At 38.5% G+C, this 13,452-nt stretch overlaps 1 protein-coding gene across 1 annotated transcript in view; it reads right to left on the bottom strand.

Moving 5' to 3' along the window:
• Positions 1-2,500: 2,500 nt before the first annotated feature.
• The window catches only part of CHM (CHM Rab escort protein), a 42,030-nt gene continuing 31,078 nt past the window's right edge, over positions 2,501-13,452 (bottom strand). Inside the window, exons 11-15 of the mRNA XM_014307933.2 lie at positions 13,095-13,158; positions 12,279-12,375; positions 9,982-10,074; positions 7,388-7,554; positions 2,501-4,527 (exon numbers count right to left, since the gene is read on the bottom strand). Coding sequence (XP_014163408.2) covers positions 4,330-4,527; positions 7,388-7,554; positions 9,982-10,074; positions 12,279-12,375; positions 13,095-13,158 — 619 coding nt within the window. The 3' untranslated portion in view covers positions 2,501-4,329. The remainder of the gene's footprint in view (positions 4,528-7,387; positions 7,555-9,981; positions 10,075-12,278; positions 12,376-13,094; positions 13,159-13,452) is intronic.

Here is a 13,452-nt window from a genome sequence, read left to right as displayed (position 1 = left end):
TCAGTCTTACAAACAGGAGCTGGCAGCCTGTAAATAAACATAATGGTGGAATTGCTAATAAGCTCTATTTCCTCCACAAGTTGTTTTCAACATGAATTCCACATGGCTGACCATTTCCCACCACTCACCTCTGCAGCTCAAAGAATCCTTCTATGGTAACCTTTGATCCCATTAAAGAAATCACACACCTAAGCTAAGATTTCCATCTGATCATTGCAGCAGACTTACTGTTACATTGGTTTGCAATAAATGAATGTTTTGTATCAGTGGCTGGAACTCCCAGTGTCACAACCTCTTCTCCATCTTACCACAGGTACTTGGCATTATTGCTTACCCCAGGAATGCAGGCAACTACCACCACAACTCTCCCACATATTTTTGACAATTCTGGCAACACAGGCAATTCTAACTTTTGCAGGTTCTGCAGTGGCTGGTTTCTGCAAAAGTTTAAGTGATAAGCTTTCATGAATCAATAATTTTGCCATACAATACTCCTATATACACCCATTGGAGAAATATTGTTAGGAATTGTAGACACACACACACACAGATCAACTGTGTCATGATGTGATTTCAGCAAATTGCTGCCCTTGCTGGAAAATCAGCAACTGCATTAATGGCAAGCAAAACATCCTCAGAAAAAAAATTAAAAAACAGAAGAGAAGTCAACACACCAGAATCTGCAGAGCTTATTGATAATTAATGGCTGAAGAGAGCACTCACTGAGGCAGAAAAGCCAGGAGAGATCTCTGGAGCAGTTTAGTTTAGTTGTAGTTCCACACCAGACTTTTTACATCCAAGGGATGACTTGCTACGGATATAAAATCACCAGATAAGTAAAACCCAAAAATGCACTGCAGAGATTACATAAAATATCTATATAAACAACTGTGTGAACAACACCATACACAATACAGAATGAATAAACTTATCCACAGATAAAATACATTCTCATTTGTGCTGCCTAGCTATTGAAGCACATATATGAGTGTTGAGGAAATTAATTTTATCCTTTCTGCAGAAGAGATTATGGATTGTAAGTGACCCAGTCTCTTATTGTGTGAAAACACTACATTAATACTTCTGACTTGTCATTAATCAATACATCACTAGCAAATTATTCTTGAAATTAAGCTGTTGCAACTCAGTGCTGAAGCAAAAAGATTTAGAGGGGAGAGAGAGGGGGTTGAAATAAAATGAGATCCAATCCAAGGACCTGTGCAACCTGCTCAGTATGGAAAGGGAAATTGCATTTCCCAGCTACACAAAGAGAATCACTGGGGCAACTCCAACAAGATTCAGTGTATGGAAAATATAAAATACAATGTAAAAGAGAAAATGCTGAAAACTCCCCCAGAGCATTCCAGTGAAACAGCACATGCCCCAGCACATTTCCACAGGGGAGAGGCACTGCCTGCATGTTTCTGAATCAGCAAGTCTAACAGGCAGGTATTTTGTTTCAGGGGTCAATTTTCCCATTGATGCAAGGAGGATTTACACATGCAAGTCCCATTAACATTAATAGGAGTTGCCCACATAAATCCCCCTGCAATGATGGGAGAAAAGACCCCATAGTCTGCAAGGATCCAAGTTCTAATGATTACCTGTCAAATGGCCCTAAGCATCATCAGCAGCAGAAAAAGCAGACGAAGCAGCTTCCAGGCTGGAAATGCCGCCAAAGGAGCAGCGACCACCTGCAGTCCCACAGCCCAGGCAATGCCACAGGAGGGAAAATGGCATAAAATGGACTCTTTGAATATGAAGGGTTAATTCAATTAACCAACTTAAAAAGAAAGTACTCATTAAAAAAGGAATTCAAACATATCAAAGCACTCCTTAGGAAAAAAAAGGTGTGAATATTGTATGAGCTCCAAGGTGCTTGAAGGATAATACAGCTACTTGTTTAAAAATTCAATTAACCTTATCTTTCTTTAACTTGATTTATTAATAATCCTACAGATAAATTGCCAGTTTTTAAAAAGTCATGTTATCTTTTGAATACATCCTGTATGACAAGCCTTAAAAACGACTTCAAATAAGCCTAACCCTCACTTTGCATGCTTACATCATTTAAAGAAAGAACAAAATGCAGTTCAGAGCATGATTTCTGTAAAATACCAGCATCAACAGTCTGATCTACTGCTCCTGCAAGTGAGCTATTGGGTACTCAAGTACCATAGGAAAAACATTTAATGTTTCCATTCACCCTATGGAAGAGACATGAAAACAGTTTTTAAGCAATCAATGTAGTGTAAAGTCATACCTCCAACATGTTCATCATTCCATCAGATCTCAAATCAAACCTGAGCCATTTCCAAACTTGGCTTCACATGGACACAGAGCAGTCAGACATAAACTGATAGAAACTTGATAACCAGATACTCATATTGGCAATTACAGGTGTCCTCGTGCTGGAAGCAGCCAAGAGAATCCTCAGGAAACCCCAGCTAAAAGTGAATTGGTTTGCTTTGAAAAAAAGTTGAAAGAAAACACAGGACCATGCACTTGCAAGCAAACCTTTAATTTTCATCAAGAGATTCTCTTGTAAACACAGATGAGAGATTCAACTATGACCCCTGTTTTTGAGAGACAGGGATAGGTCCCTCCAGGACCCTCCCTTTACAGATCTGCAGATGTTAAATAAAATCATACACTCATGCTTCCCAATACACAGAGAAATTACAGCTAAATGAAGAGGCAGCCTGCTTATTAATAGATATATTTATATATAAATAACTGCTCAATCACAAGCATCCAGAGGTTACAGCTGCTGAACATTGGGAACATTCCAGCCACGTGTTTGTCTGAGCACTCTGGATTATGCACACACAGACACACACACACACCAGTACCTATCCAACACAGGGGGCAAACACTAACCCTGAAATGCAGACTGGACAGGGGGCACGATGCAGGACAAAGAGAACAGTATCAGTTATGCTGTAAAAAAATAAATAAATTCCCCTTTCTGGCCTGGAGCCAGGCTCAGGGCAGGCACAGGCACCACAGGACTGTACAGAAGCCTGGCTGTGGCATGGCCAGGCAGAGCTCAATGTTCAGGACTCGATGGCATTTTTTATTTACTTACAGTATTTAAGCACTCCTGGAACTGGCTCTACCTTCATGAAGAAGTTTAAACCCCAACTCATCAACTCTAGAGATACTACTGATCTACTGGGTGTGCATTTTAAAGTAAATCTTTAAGTACATGAGAAGTACTTTTCAGATCTGATTTCAAGCATGGTTCAGAAGAAGTGCAAGTTTAACATGGTCATTTACAGCAGCTTTCTCATTTTGTAGCTTTTTCATACAAACTAGGTTTATAAATAGTTCCATACATTTTATTGTATAAATGCTTCATGGTTTATCATTACAAAATGCATAGTTTACAGCTATCACACTAATTTTAATCTATTAACTGGGATCAATACAAACCTTTGGAATTATCAGTTGAATTTTTTCTCCACCACAAACCCCCCTCAGCTGATGGTCATTTAAACTTCTCAGAACCTAAACTTCAAAAAGTAATTATTGGCTTACTAAAGGCCAAAACAGTGCAACAAATCCAGGGAGAATAAGAACAGGAATGCTCCATTTATGACTGAACTTTGCTGGGAAATCTGGCATTAAGTTCAAATTCTGCCATTTTCCTGACTCCAGTAAATGAAGTCACTAGAGAAAATGTGTCATCTGTTAGGTCTTACTAAAAAAACTGAATGTAAAATAGTTCCATGTGAGGAACATCTTCTGGATTATACTTCCTACTTGATTATGGGGTCAGTTTCAAAACCATACAATAAAGCCACTGCAGAACTGTCAATATTATTGCCTTTAAATTCCATTCATAAGGCCACTGTGAAGGACAGATGGTGAGCCTCACCTTCAGCTGTTTAATTAGCAGAGATCCAAGGATTTTTAGTAGAAATAATTTTCTAACTGGCAAACAAACTTGCACTTTTTTCTTTTCGCTTAGTTTTGACTTCCTCTTTAAAAGATTGAGGATTCTTTCCAAAATGTAAAACAAAACCAAATCATCTCAATAAATCATGAACCCTATTTTAGCACTTTCAATTCAGATGCTTCATTCTGTATTTTTGTTTAGCTACAAAACCCACTGGATCTGGTGGACCTGTGACTGTTTAGAAATGTCTCAGCTATCAATGAAACAACTTTAAAAAATGATCCAAGCTAAGGAAAGTAAGGCAATGGCAAATAACATATTTCTGGGGGTTTTAAACCTTTTTTTCTTACCCTTCCTCCCTTATGTCCTAGTTTGGGTCCACCTACTCTTCTCCTAAGAAAACACTGTTCGTTCATTCATTCATTCATTCATTCTTCCTTTGTAACATCAGCACCACCTTCACTACTGCTCTCCTCAGCTGAGGTTTCAGGCTTTGTCTCTGGTGAATTATTCAATCCAGACTCTTCTGGCTCAATCTCATCTTCATCATAAATAATATCTTCTGGATTTGGTGGTGGGGGGCAAAACTCCTCTGCTGGAAACATTTCTCGGAAAATAGTCTCAGCCTATTCAGGAAAAAGAAGAATAACATAAACTTTACCTTGAAATGTAACAGCCTGAGGAAATATTTTACAGATATTTAAGATTAACCTGCGTTCTTTCAAATCAATAGTGATTTAGTACTTTGACAGTATTGTAAACACATGGGAAATCCATTCCTTCTGCAGACCTCGAAAGAGAAAAAGCAATTTATCTTTTTACATTGTTCTACTAGGAAGTCACAGCACAGGGCTTTGTAAAAAATGCTGGTCATTCTGTGCTGCATTGAGAACAAGAAAGAGGATTTTTCTGGAAGCAAACTGATCTTCTGCACTATAAAACCATCCCTAGCTGCAGTCCAAGGCAAAGCATGGGAAAGATCTTGGCTCTTTCCAGAGAGAGGGATCCATTTCAAAGGAAACCCAGGGAACTGTACACATGAACAATCCATATCATGGCTAGATGGGTTTCCTTCTTAGATTAAAAACTGCAAAAAAAATTCTATTTCCCCTTTTCTGAACAGCTTAAACATTGCCCAGCTGAGAACTACTCTTATCCAGTGGAACATTACCACTGAAAATACATCCCCATATATTTGTGGTTCATTTAAAACTCCTGTCTATAATTACAAGGTATTAGACAATAGTTTCTCCAATATTTAGTAGTATCAACTGAGAAATGTGTGTCCAGTTGAACCCAGCATTAAGACACAGGCATGTAAAGCCCTTGCACAGCAACTCCAGTAAGTTGGAGCTGAATAAAACTCAGTTCTGTTCCTGTGTTTCTGCATCCCAACTTGTGGATAAACTGTGGGGACTTTCACAGCAACTTTTACAGGGACCATGACCAAAGTACCAACACCTGATTAACTCTGAAATCCTTCCAGATATAGAAAATAAACAGGTTAAAGGACAAATATTGGCCTGACAGTTTTAGTACATCCTCTCCTGACCATGAAGATGCCTCAGAAGTCTGAAATATGTCAGGGAATATATTACTTTAGCTCCTAATAATTCATGTCAGGTTGCAGCAGTGAAAACAGAAAACTGGAAGCCAGATGCTTTACTAGATCCACACATAGGGAGTTTGAAAAGATCATCAATGGCATCTTCATTTCATTTAGCCTGTCCTCAGGGCAAGTAAATGCAACCATCAGCATTAATTCAGTATCACTCCAGGAACTGAACACAGAATTGCAATAAAACAAGAGGGCAGTAATTTGTAAATGAGGTGTAGATGGAGAGTTGTCTGTAAGAGCTGTGGTCCTGCCTTGCCAATAATGGATCAGCAGTGCAATCACACAGCATGACAAACAGAATTCAGTAATACTGATGGTAATGAAGAAAATAAATCGCAGCAAGTATCACTAAAACACTAATCCCAAAATGATTAGAGAAATCAGATATAATTTCCCAAGCTATCTTTAAGACTAATACACACACTGGTTTTTTTTAAGCTGTTCTGATCCATGAGTTTGCAAATATCTCCTGTTTGGAGATTCCCACCCCATTCCTGGGAGGGTGAGAGTGATTTGGGAGTGGAAGACACACCAACTTAGAGCTATTTCCCTGCTCCTCTTGTCTACAAGGTCCGTGCATGGTGTGACTCCTGCTTCATCTTCAGCCTACTCTTCACTTCGCTCTCACACACCACTTCCAATTATAAACACGGTTACACTGAAATATTTTCCACTTTACTTGTGACCATTTGTTTCAAAATTTAAGTCAGCCTCAAAAAAATGCAACCTCTCCCTATTTTTGTCAAAAGGCAGTGATTTGGCTCTTGATGGTTCCTCCTCAGAGATCTGCTCAGCACCTCCCTCAATGATGGCTAACAGATTGAACATAAAGGCTGAATTACAGCACCAAGAACGCTTAAACAGGGCCTGATTTATCCCATCATTGTTCACTGATAAGAAGAAAACCTCTCAAGGGAAGACAAACCTGAACGTTAAAAATGTTAAAATCAGAAATAAGTTTTAAGTGTATTAAATCAGTTTTTAACATGCCCTGTTTTAAACAACAGTTTGAAAAAATCAAATTTAGAAAGGAACTCATTTACAATTTAAAACTGCTACCATAATAATTGTCTTGCATTATTTTTTGTCTTTACAAGTCTGAGAGGCGAATTATTGCCTTGTAAAGCAAAATGAAGGATACTATTAGCCCTTAATGACACTGTTCTGACCCTGCAGTTCAGGCTATGTCAGCCTTTCCACTTCGAAACCTTATTTTTAAGAGGTTTATGACTTAGTAATAAAAAACCCTGCAACTGGCTAGAAGATGGCATGCACATTGTCTGAACATGGCTATTAAAAACACAGCTTTAAAAATGCCCAGTGACACTTAATGCTCCAAAGCTGTGAAGTGTTCTCCTGTCTGTCAGTGCCCTGACACCACAGGGGCTGCTGGGGCAGATCTGCCCAGGAATTTGTTCCTTCCTTATCCAGGGGATGTGTGAAAGGAAAATTCTTTAATACAGTGATACCAAGGCAAAGAGAAGGAAAACTGAGGCAGGAGGCCTGAAGTGATACCAAGGCAAAGAGAAGGAAAACAGAGAGGAAGCCTAATCTACCACATTAGGAATTGTGCTGGGTTTTTCCCCAGTAAGTTTCTGGTTTGGGACTGTGTCCTGCAAGCACTAAACTTCTTTGGTGTTCCTTCCCACTTGAACTGCAGACAGGATTTTCTGGCTTTGGTTTGTACTGTACCTCCTCCTGTACCTTCCAGATGAAGGACTGTGACTATTTCCTGATGTCTCCATCTACCTAGTTTTATAATTTTGCAGAGTTATCATGTATATGTTTGTATAGAAGAATAACCCAGACTGCATTTGACTTATTTCTTTAGAATGAAAGTTCTGCAACCAAAATCTGCTCTGCCCAACCTGTCTGACAGCACAGTCATTTCCCAAAGCAGAGTCTGGCCCAGAGCAGACATAAACATTGGAGGGTAAGCCAGCATAGGAACTCTTCTCAACTCCTGAGGAATCTCTCACGTTGAAGTAGACTGCCCAGAGGACTCTGGGTTTCTCCAGTTCTTCATTTCCAGTCTCTGAAAAGGAAAAGGAGTGTTTGCAGTAATCAGTGTTGTTATGTGATAAGGAAAACATGTAATCTAGCACACTGGGAATCAAATTTTTATCATGGAATTACTGTAATAAAGCATTTTTTTCTTCAAAAAGCCAATAATTTAACTTCCTGAGATTCTCCTTCATGATTCTTTCCCTTCCTTTCCAAGCACAGCTATGCAGACTCTACTCTCTCTGCACACCCTCCACCACACCAGCAGCAGTTATCATGCCAGCACCCTACCAAGCAGCCTGGTTTAAATTTAACACCTCTCACATGATCTCCTTCACTGGGGATAAACTGCCAGAGCACTGACAGACAGCAAGTCCTGCCTGGGCTCTGCCAGCTCACAGGCACTGCACTCCCCGTGCACAGAGATTTCTGATGTGTTCATACTCTATCTTTGTACAGAGAATCTCTAATTGTGGCAGTGCTGCTAAATGAAAACAAATGTCTAATTTGTATTTATCTACAATTACTGAGGCTTGTACTGTGCTGCAATACTCATCAAGAATACAGAATTATCACAAACTCAACTTCCTTGCTCACGCTCTGTCCCTCCCTGCTGTACTTGGCACATTCCTGTGATCCCTCTGCACACAGGCAGAAAAACCTCTGGGAAGATGAAGGTCACTTTTTAACAGTGCACAGTGCAATGGAGGAACACACAACACAGAATCTGAGCTTAACAGACACTATTTGTTTGGAATATCTGCTGTCCCCTTTCTTGTATTTTACCTCCTCTAAAGTAAATGAAATGAAGCTTGTAAAAGACCTTGTGAGATTTACTTCTTTCCAAGGAAAAAACTTCTTGATAACTATGGCATTCAAAACAGTATTTTAAAGCAGCTGAATTACAAAAAAGAGATAAATCTGTCCTATTCCTTCAGTGTCTTTTTATAACTGTCAAATAGTTAAAAAAAAATAGGTGCTACCCATACTGAATAGTTTGAAATATAAATTAAATTCATCAGCCTGTGAAAGTCTGAGCCTTAATACAGGGTAAGATGCTCTTTAATATATTTAAAAGTTCACATTGCTCATAAAAGTTACTTCTTCCTCATTTAGGCAGGAAAATGAATGGAGTCCTCTTCTCCAGGTGACTTTGCCTCTTTGACCTGCCATGGCCCAGTGCTCACTTTATCTGGTGATTCATTTTCAATAACTCCAACAGTATTTGTTCTGACATTTTAATTAAAATACGACCACTACCTCATCCTGATGATAAAAAGGCCTATGTGTCAGGGAAAACTGGCTTCTCAGTGCCTCAGTGCACCTGAGGACCCCAATGATCACAGAGTTCCTACAGAAGAATTTCAGTCAGCTTCTAAACAATCTATCATTTCGAACCTGGATCACTTCAAACATGAAGATTAATGCCACCCCTCCCCAAATGATTAGAAGACACTAAGCTGATCTTCTCCTCACCAGGTCTTTGAAACACATGGCACTGTCTTGAAAATTGAAGAGAGAGGTGAAATATTAAAAGGTGAAAATTAGCAGGCTTGAAGTTAACACATCTACAAATGAGAAATGTTTGCAACTCTCCAGTCTAATAAAGTTTTCTATTTACAAATCTAAGTTGTTTTCTAAATATTACAAGCAAACCAATTATGAGTATTATAAAGTACTCCCACATCTTAGTAACTTGCATTTATACCAACAAAACCCCTGTCAGTGGGAGCTGAGCACTGTTTTCTCTCAGAAATGTGATTTATTGCCTTGCAGCATGGGCACACTGTACTTAAACTGCTTCTGCCAGGGTTAGAACACAGCAGCATCTCCCACATGCACATCACCTACTCTGTGAGCATCTCCCACAAATATGGCTCCAGTCACGATCTCAGGATTAAATTTCAAACACTTGTGTGGAATTAGCCCAGGTATTTTAGGAATAATTTCCTTCTGCTCCATCAGCAGCTGTTCTCCTCTGGGGTGTGGAATTGTCCATCTCAAGGCCAAAGTTCATAAAGTAGCCAAGGTTTCCTTGAATTTAGGGCCAAGTAGTTCATTATTGGAAATCTATCTTTGTGATAACAACATAATACACATTTATGCTTCCACTGCTTACAGCAGAATCCAGATAATTTCAATTCAAACAGCAAACAAAAAAAACCACTTGAAGACAAGAGGCTGAGCAAGAACCTAACAATAAGAGGCAAGAACACTCCAAGAAGCTTCCACAATTTCAAAATATTAAATTTCACTAGTGCAACTTTCAAGGATGTGCTGAACAGTAAGTATGTTCCATGGAAAATAGAAAGTGTGACAAATAAAAAGGTCCCAGACACTTATGGTCATGTTCTTGGATACTGGAGTTAAACCACAGCTGAAGCAGTCAGTAACAGCTACTTTAGTAAACTATATTTATGAAAGATAGTATCATCATACCTCATGTGTTTATTTTTACCTTTTTCTGTATTTAGACTGAATAACTTCTGTACAACAGGCTCTAAATCTTCCCTTGCAGTTTTAGTTGATGGACAGGTTAGATGGACTAAATCTGGGAAAAGAGAACACAAACTAATTCCAATCACCAACACACAGATAGATAAACAACATTTACAACTTTTAAAAGGCACAGCAGGCTTTTAGAAATCACAATTCTTCATAAAATCCCTTCCTTTAAGCCAGGGAAGTGCTGTACCATGGACATACAGTGTATGTACAGCACACAGAAATTCTCTGGAAACACCTGAGAATTCTCTAAGTCATTCCCATGATGGACACTATGACTGTGCAATCCTTTGTACAACATTTAATTCATCCACTTCTTAGATGGGAGGAACTATTGCTGAACTATTCCTTTATTTGTTCTGTTTCTCTGCTCAGATACAGAACCAGCTGCTTCACCCCACCTGATTTTCCAGCCACTCATTCATTTAAAAGCCTCACCTTAAAGCTTTTCATACAATCACCTTACTCTGGCTCTTGGAAACTTCTCACCAGAGAAGTCTCCATCAGAGAATCCTGAAGGAATTTAACACTGTGCAAAGTTTCAACTGATCAGTTTTTTCTTAATTACTGCAAATTTCTGATCCATTTAAAAGCAGAGCCCAGCTCTGGTATTATTTTAAACCTAGATGACATTCTTGTCTCTTCTCTCTGAAGCCTGGCTGTGTTTGTTGTCATTATTTTCCAGTACATCACTCAGATCTTGACCCTGGTTCTGTCAGGAACAGAAATTTAACCCTTCATGCTCCTCTACTCTCAGGTTGCACACATACAGTTTCTATTCAAACATTAATATTCATTTTTTTATTCAACCCAGACCAAACCTTCTGTCTGAAGGAATATGTATTAAAATAAGGAAAAGGGTGGTGATAATCAAAGTCTCCCCCTAACCTTAACTGGATGCTTCCAATCCCAAACACTGTAATAAAATCTACTCTTTCCTCAAAAAACCCAGCTATAAATCACTAAAGTTCACATCATTTACTTTCTATAAAATCTTTTTTATTATCTTTAAGGTTATGGTTATGAGTCACAGTCATCAGTATATATTTTGATTATATTTGATTTACTCAGGTATAACTGCATTAGTTACAGTGGTTGCCAACATTTGTCTTCAAGTAATTCTCCCAGCAGGAAGAACGATGAGTTCAGTTCCTGATTTCATCATTACAGTCTCCATTTTTAGGGCAAGTGAAGGAGTTTGGTTCCACTCAAGTGGCAATACAGATGATGTGCCTGTCATTTGTGCACTGTGATCAAAGAGTAGATGTATTTGTATACTTATCTTAAATAATTGTTCCAAGGAGAAATCAGTCAGGTTAAAACCAATTTACAGATAATGATGTAAAAGTTTTTTAAAAAATTATGAAATATGTCCCATAACTGGAACTCAGCTATGCCTAATATAGAACTTTATTATTTCAATATATGAAGACAAATTTCATTAATGAAGGCAGTACCTTCTCTTCTGAAAGGAAAGGAATTGATGGAGAAAAGTAAATAACAGAAACCTTAATATTTCAGCACCATAAAAATCCTCCTGAAACTAATACTTTAGATCCATGGAACATCAATCTTTCATTAGTTTCACTTCCTGCTGTATATATCTTGTGAACCCTTAATAAAAAGAAATCAGCTATTTAAATGATAAATATTAACAATATGTTTTATAGCACTAAGGTATTAATTAATTAGAAGCCTATATTTTTTTACTATTATTTAGTAAGATATAACTTTGAATGACTTAAGCCTTTACTCTTCTTTCATATGCAAAGAACTTAATTCAACCCTATTTAACAGCAAAATAAATTGGTTATTATTACAGTTACTTCTTGTTAAAAAGAATTAGGTAAGGTAACTTCAAATTCTATTCTAATAAATACCCCAAACAAACATTTTATTGCTCAATTATTTCAAGTTCACATAAAATACCAACAACAGAATCCTTTTAGAAGATGAAAAGCTCCCAAATACATTGTATTTCAGGTATTTCCATTTAATAGTTCAGCTAAGGGAACCCATTTTCAAAAAAAACAAATGACAGAGAACCAGGAAGATCCATGTGCTTTGGATTATTATTTTTATCTCCTGAAGGAGGATTTATTCCTGTGTAAGTGAAAATGAGTCCATGAAGCTTCATGACAGCAGGAAGCCATGGCTCCCCATGTTCTGTGCAGCAGAGGAACAACACCCAGGGATTCTCAGTTGTGTTCCAGAGCTGCCAGAGCCAGAGGGAAAAGCTCCTTTACTTACAGGTGTCCTTCATGCACGTCATGGTGGAGGAGCAGAGCTCGATGGCACGAACGGCCGCCCTGCCCGGCTCCAGGGGAGGCACTGTCAGGATGGACACCTGGAACAGAAACAGAGCCTGAGGGACAGCACAGGGACACCTGGAACAGAAACAGAGCCTGAGGGACAGCACAGGGACACCTGGGCACAGAAACAGAGCCTGAGGGACAGCACAGGGACACCTGGGCACAGAAACAGAGCCTGAGGGACAGCACAGGGCCAGGGGGATGTGGCAGGGACAGCACAGGGCCAGGGGGATGTGGCAGGGACAGCACAGGGCCTGGGGGATGTGGCAGCACCACCATCCTCACTACAGCTCAAAAGGAACTGCAATTACAGTTTGGTTTTCTAGTTTACTACGACTGACAAAGCAGATCTAAAGATGCATTTTAAATTGAACAATGAGAACTTCAAACAGCCAAAAGGAATGTTTAAAAAAACCAAAGGAACTTTGAACAAAGTTTAGACAAGATAAATAATTAAGAGAATAGTAAGGGTAATAGTTTATTAAAAAGCAAGCAAAATTAAAATTAAAGACAGCAGCTTAGAAACTCTATTAATTATAGTGTGAACCAAGCAGAAAAAATCCCAAGCGCTGAACTAAACTTAACTAAAATTTGTACTAGCTTTATAGACACTAAAACAAATTAAACAATTACCAGTACAGGGAGCTGATTAAAGATCTTGATTCAAGCACAAACAAAACTGAATTAATGACTTCATTCCTACCAACAACTAAATATTAACACATGAGACAAGTGATACAGAATTGGTGTGTACCTGCTGCTCTGAGTCTGTGTTCAATACAGACTGATCTGTAATGAGCACTGCCCTGGAGATCTGCCTACAATTCAATAAAAGAATAATGTAGCATTAATGATATTATAAATTCAATAATACAAAATGAAAACAAATATGTAAAAATATCAATTTAGAATCATAGTTTTGGTAATACCAGGGCCATGTCACTATCTAACCCTCATTACTATGAATCTTAGTGGGATATTTTGCCTGTTGCTGAAGCAGAAACACACCTGGGACACCAATGTAGTACTTTCAATGACCAAAACAGGTGATGAATAAATGAGTCAGTGCAGTTGTATCAAACAGCCTCCTTCTGCTTTTTAAAAAATTCTTT

This window comes from Geospiza fortis, unplaced genomic scaffold (assembly GCF_000277835.1).
Source record: "Geospiza fortis unplaced genomic scaffold, GeoFor_1.0 scaffold29, whole genome shotgun sequence".
Lineage (NCBI taxonomy): Eukaryota > Metazoa > Chordata > Aves > Passeriformes > Thraupidae > Geospiza > Geospiza fortis.
Note: the sequence above shows the minus strand (reverse complement) of the source record. Positions and strands in the feature narration are given on the sequence as shown.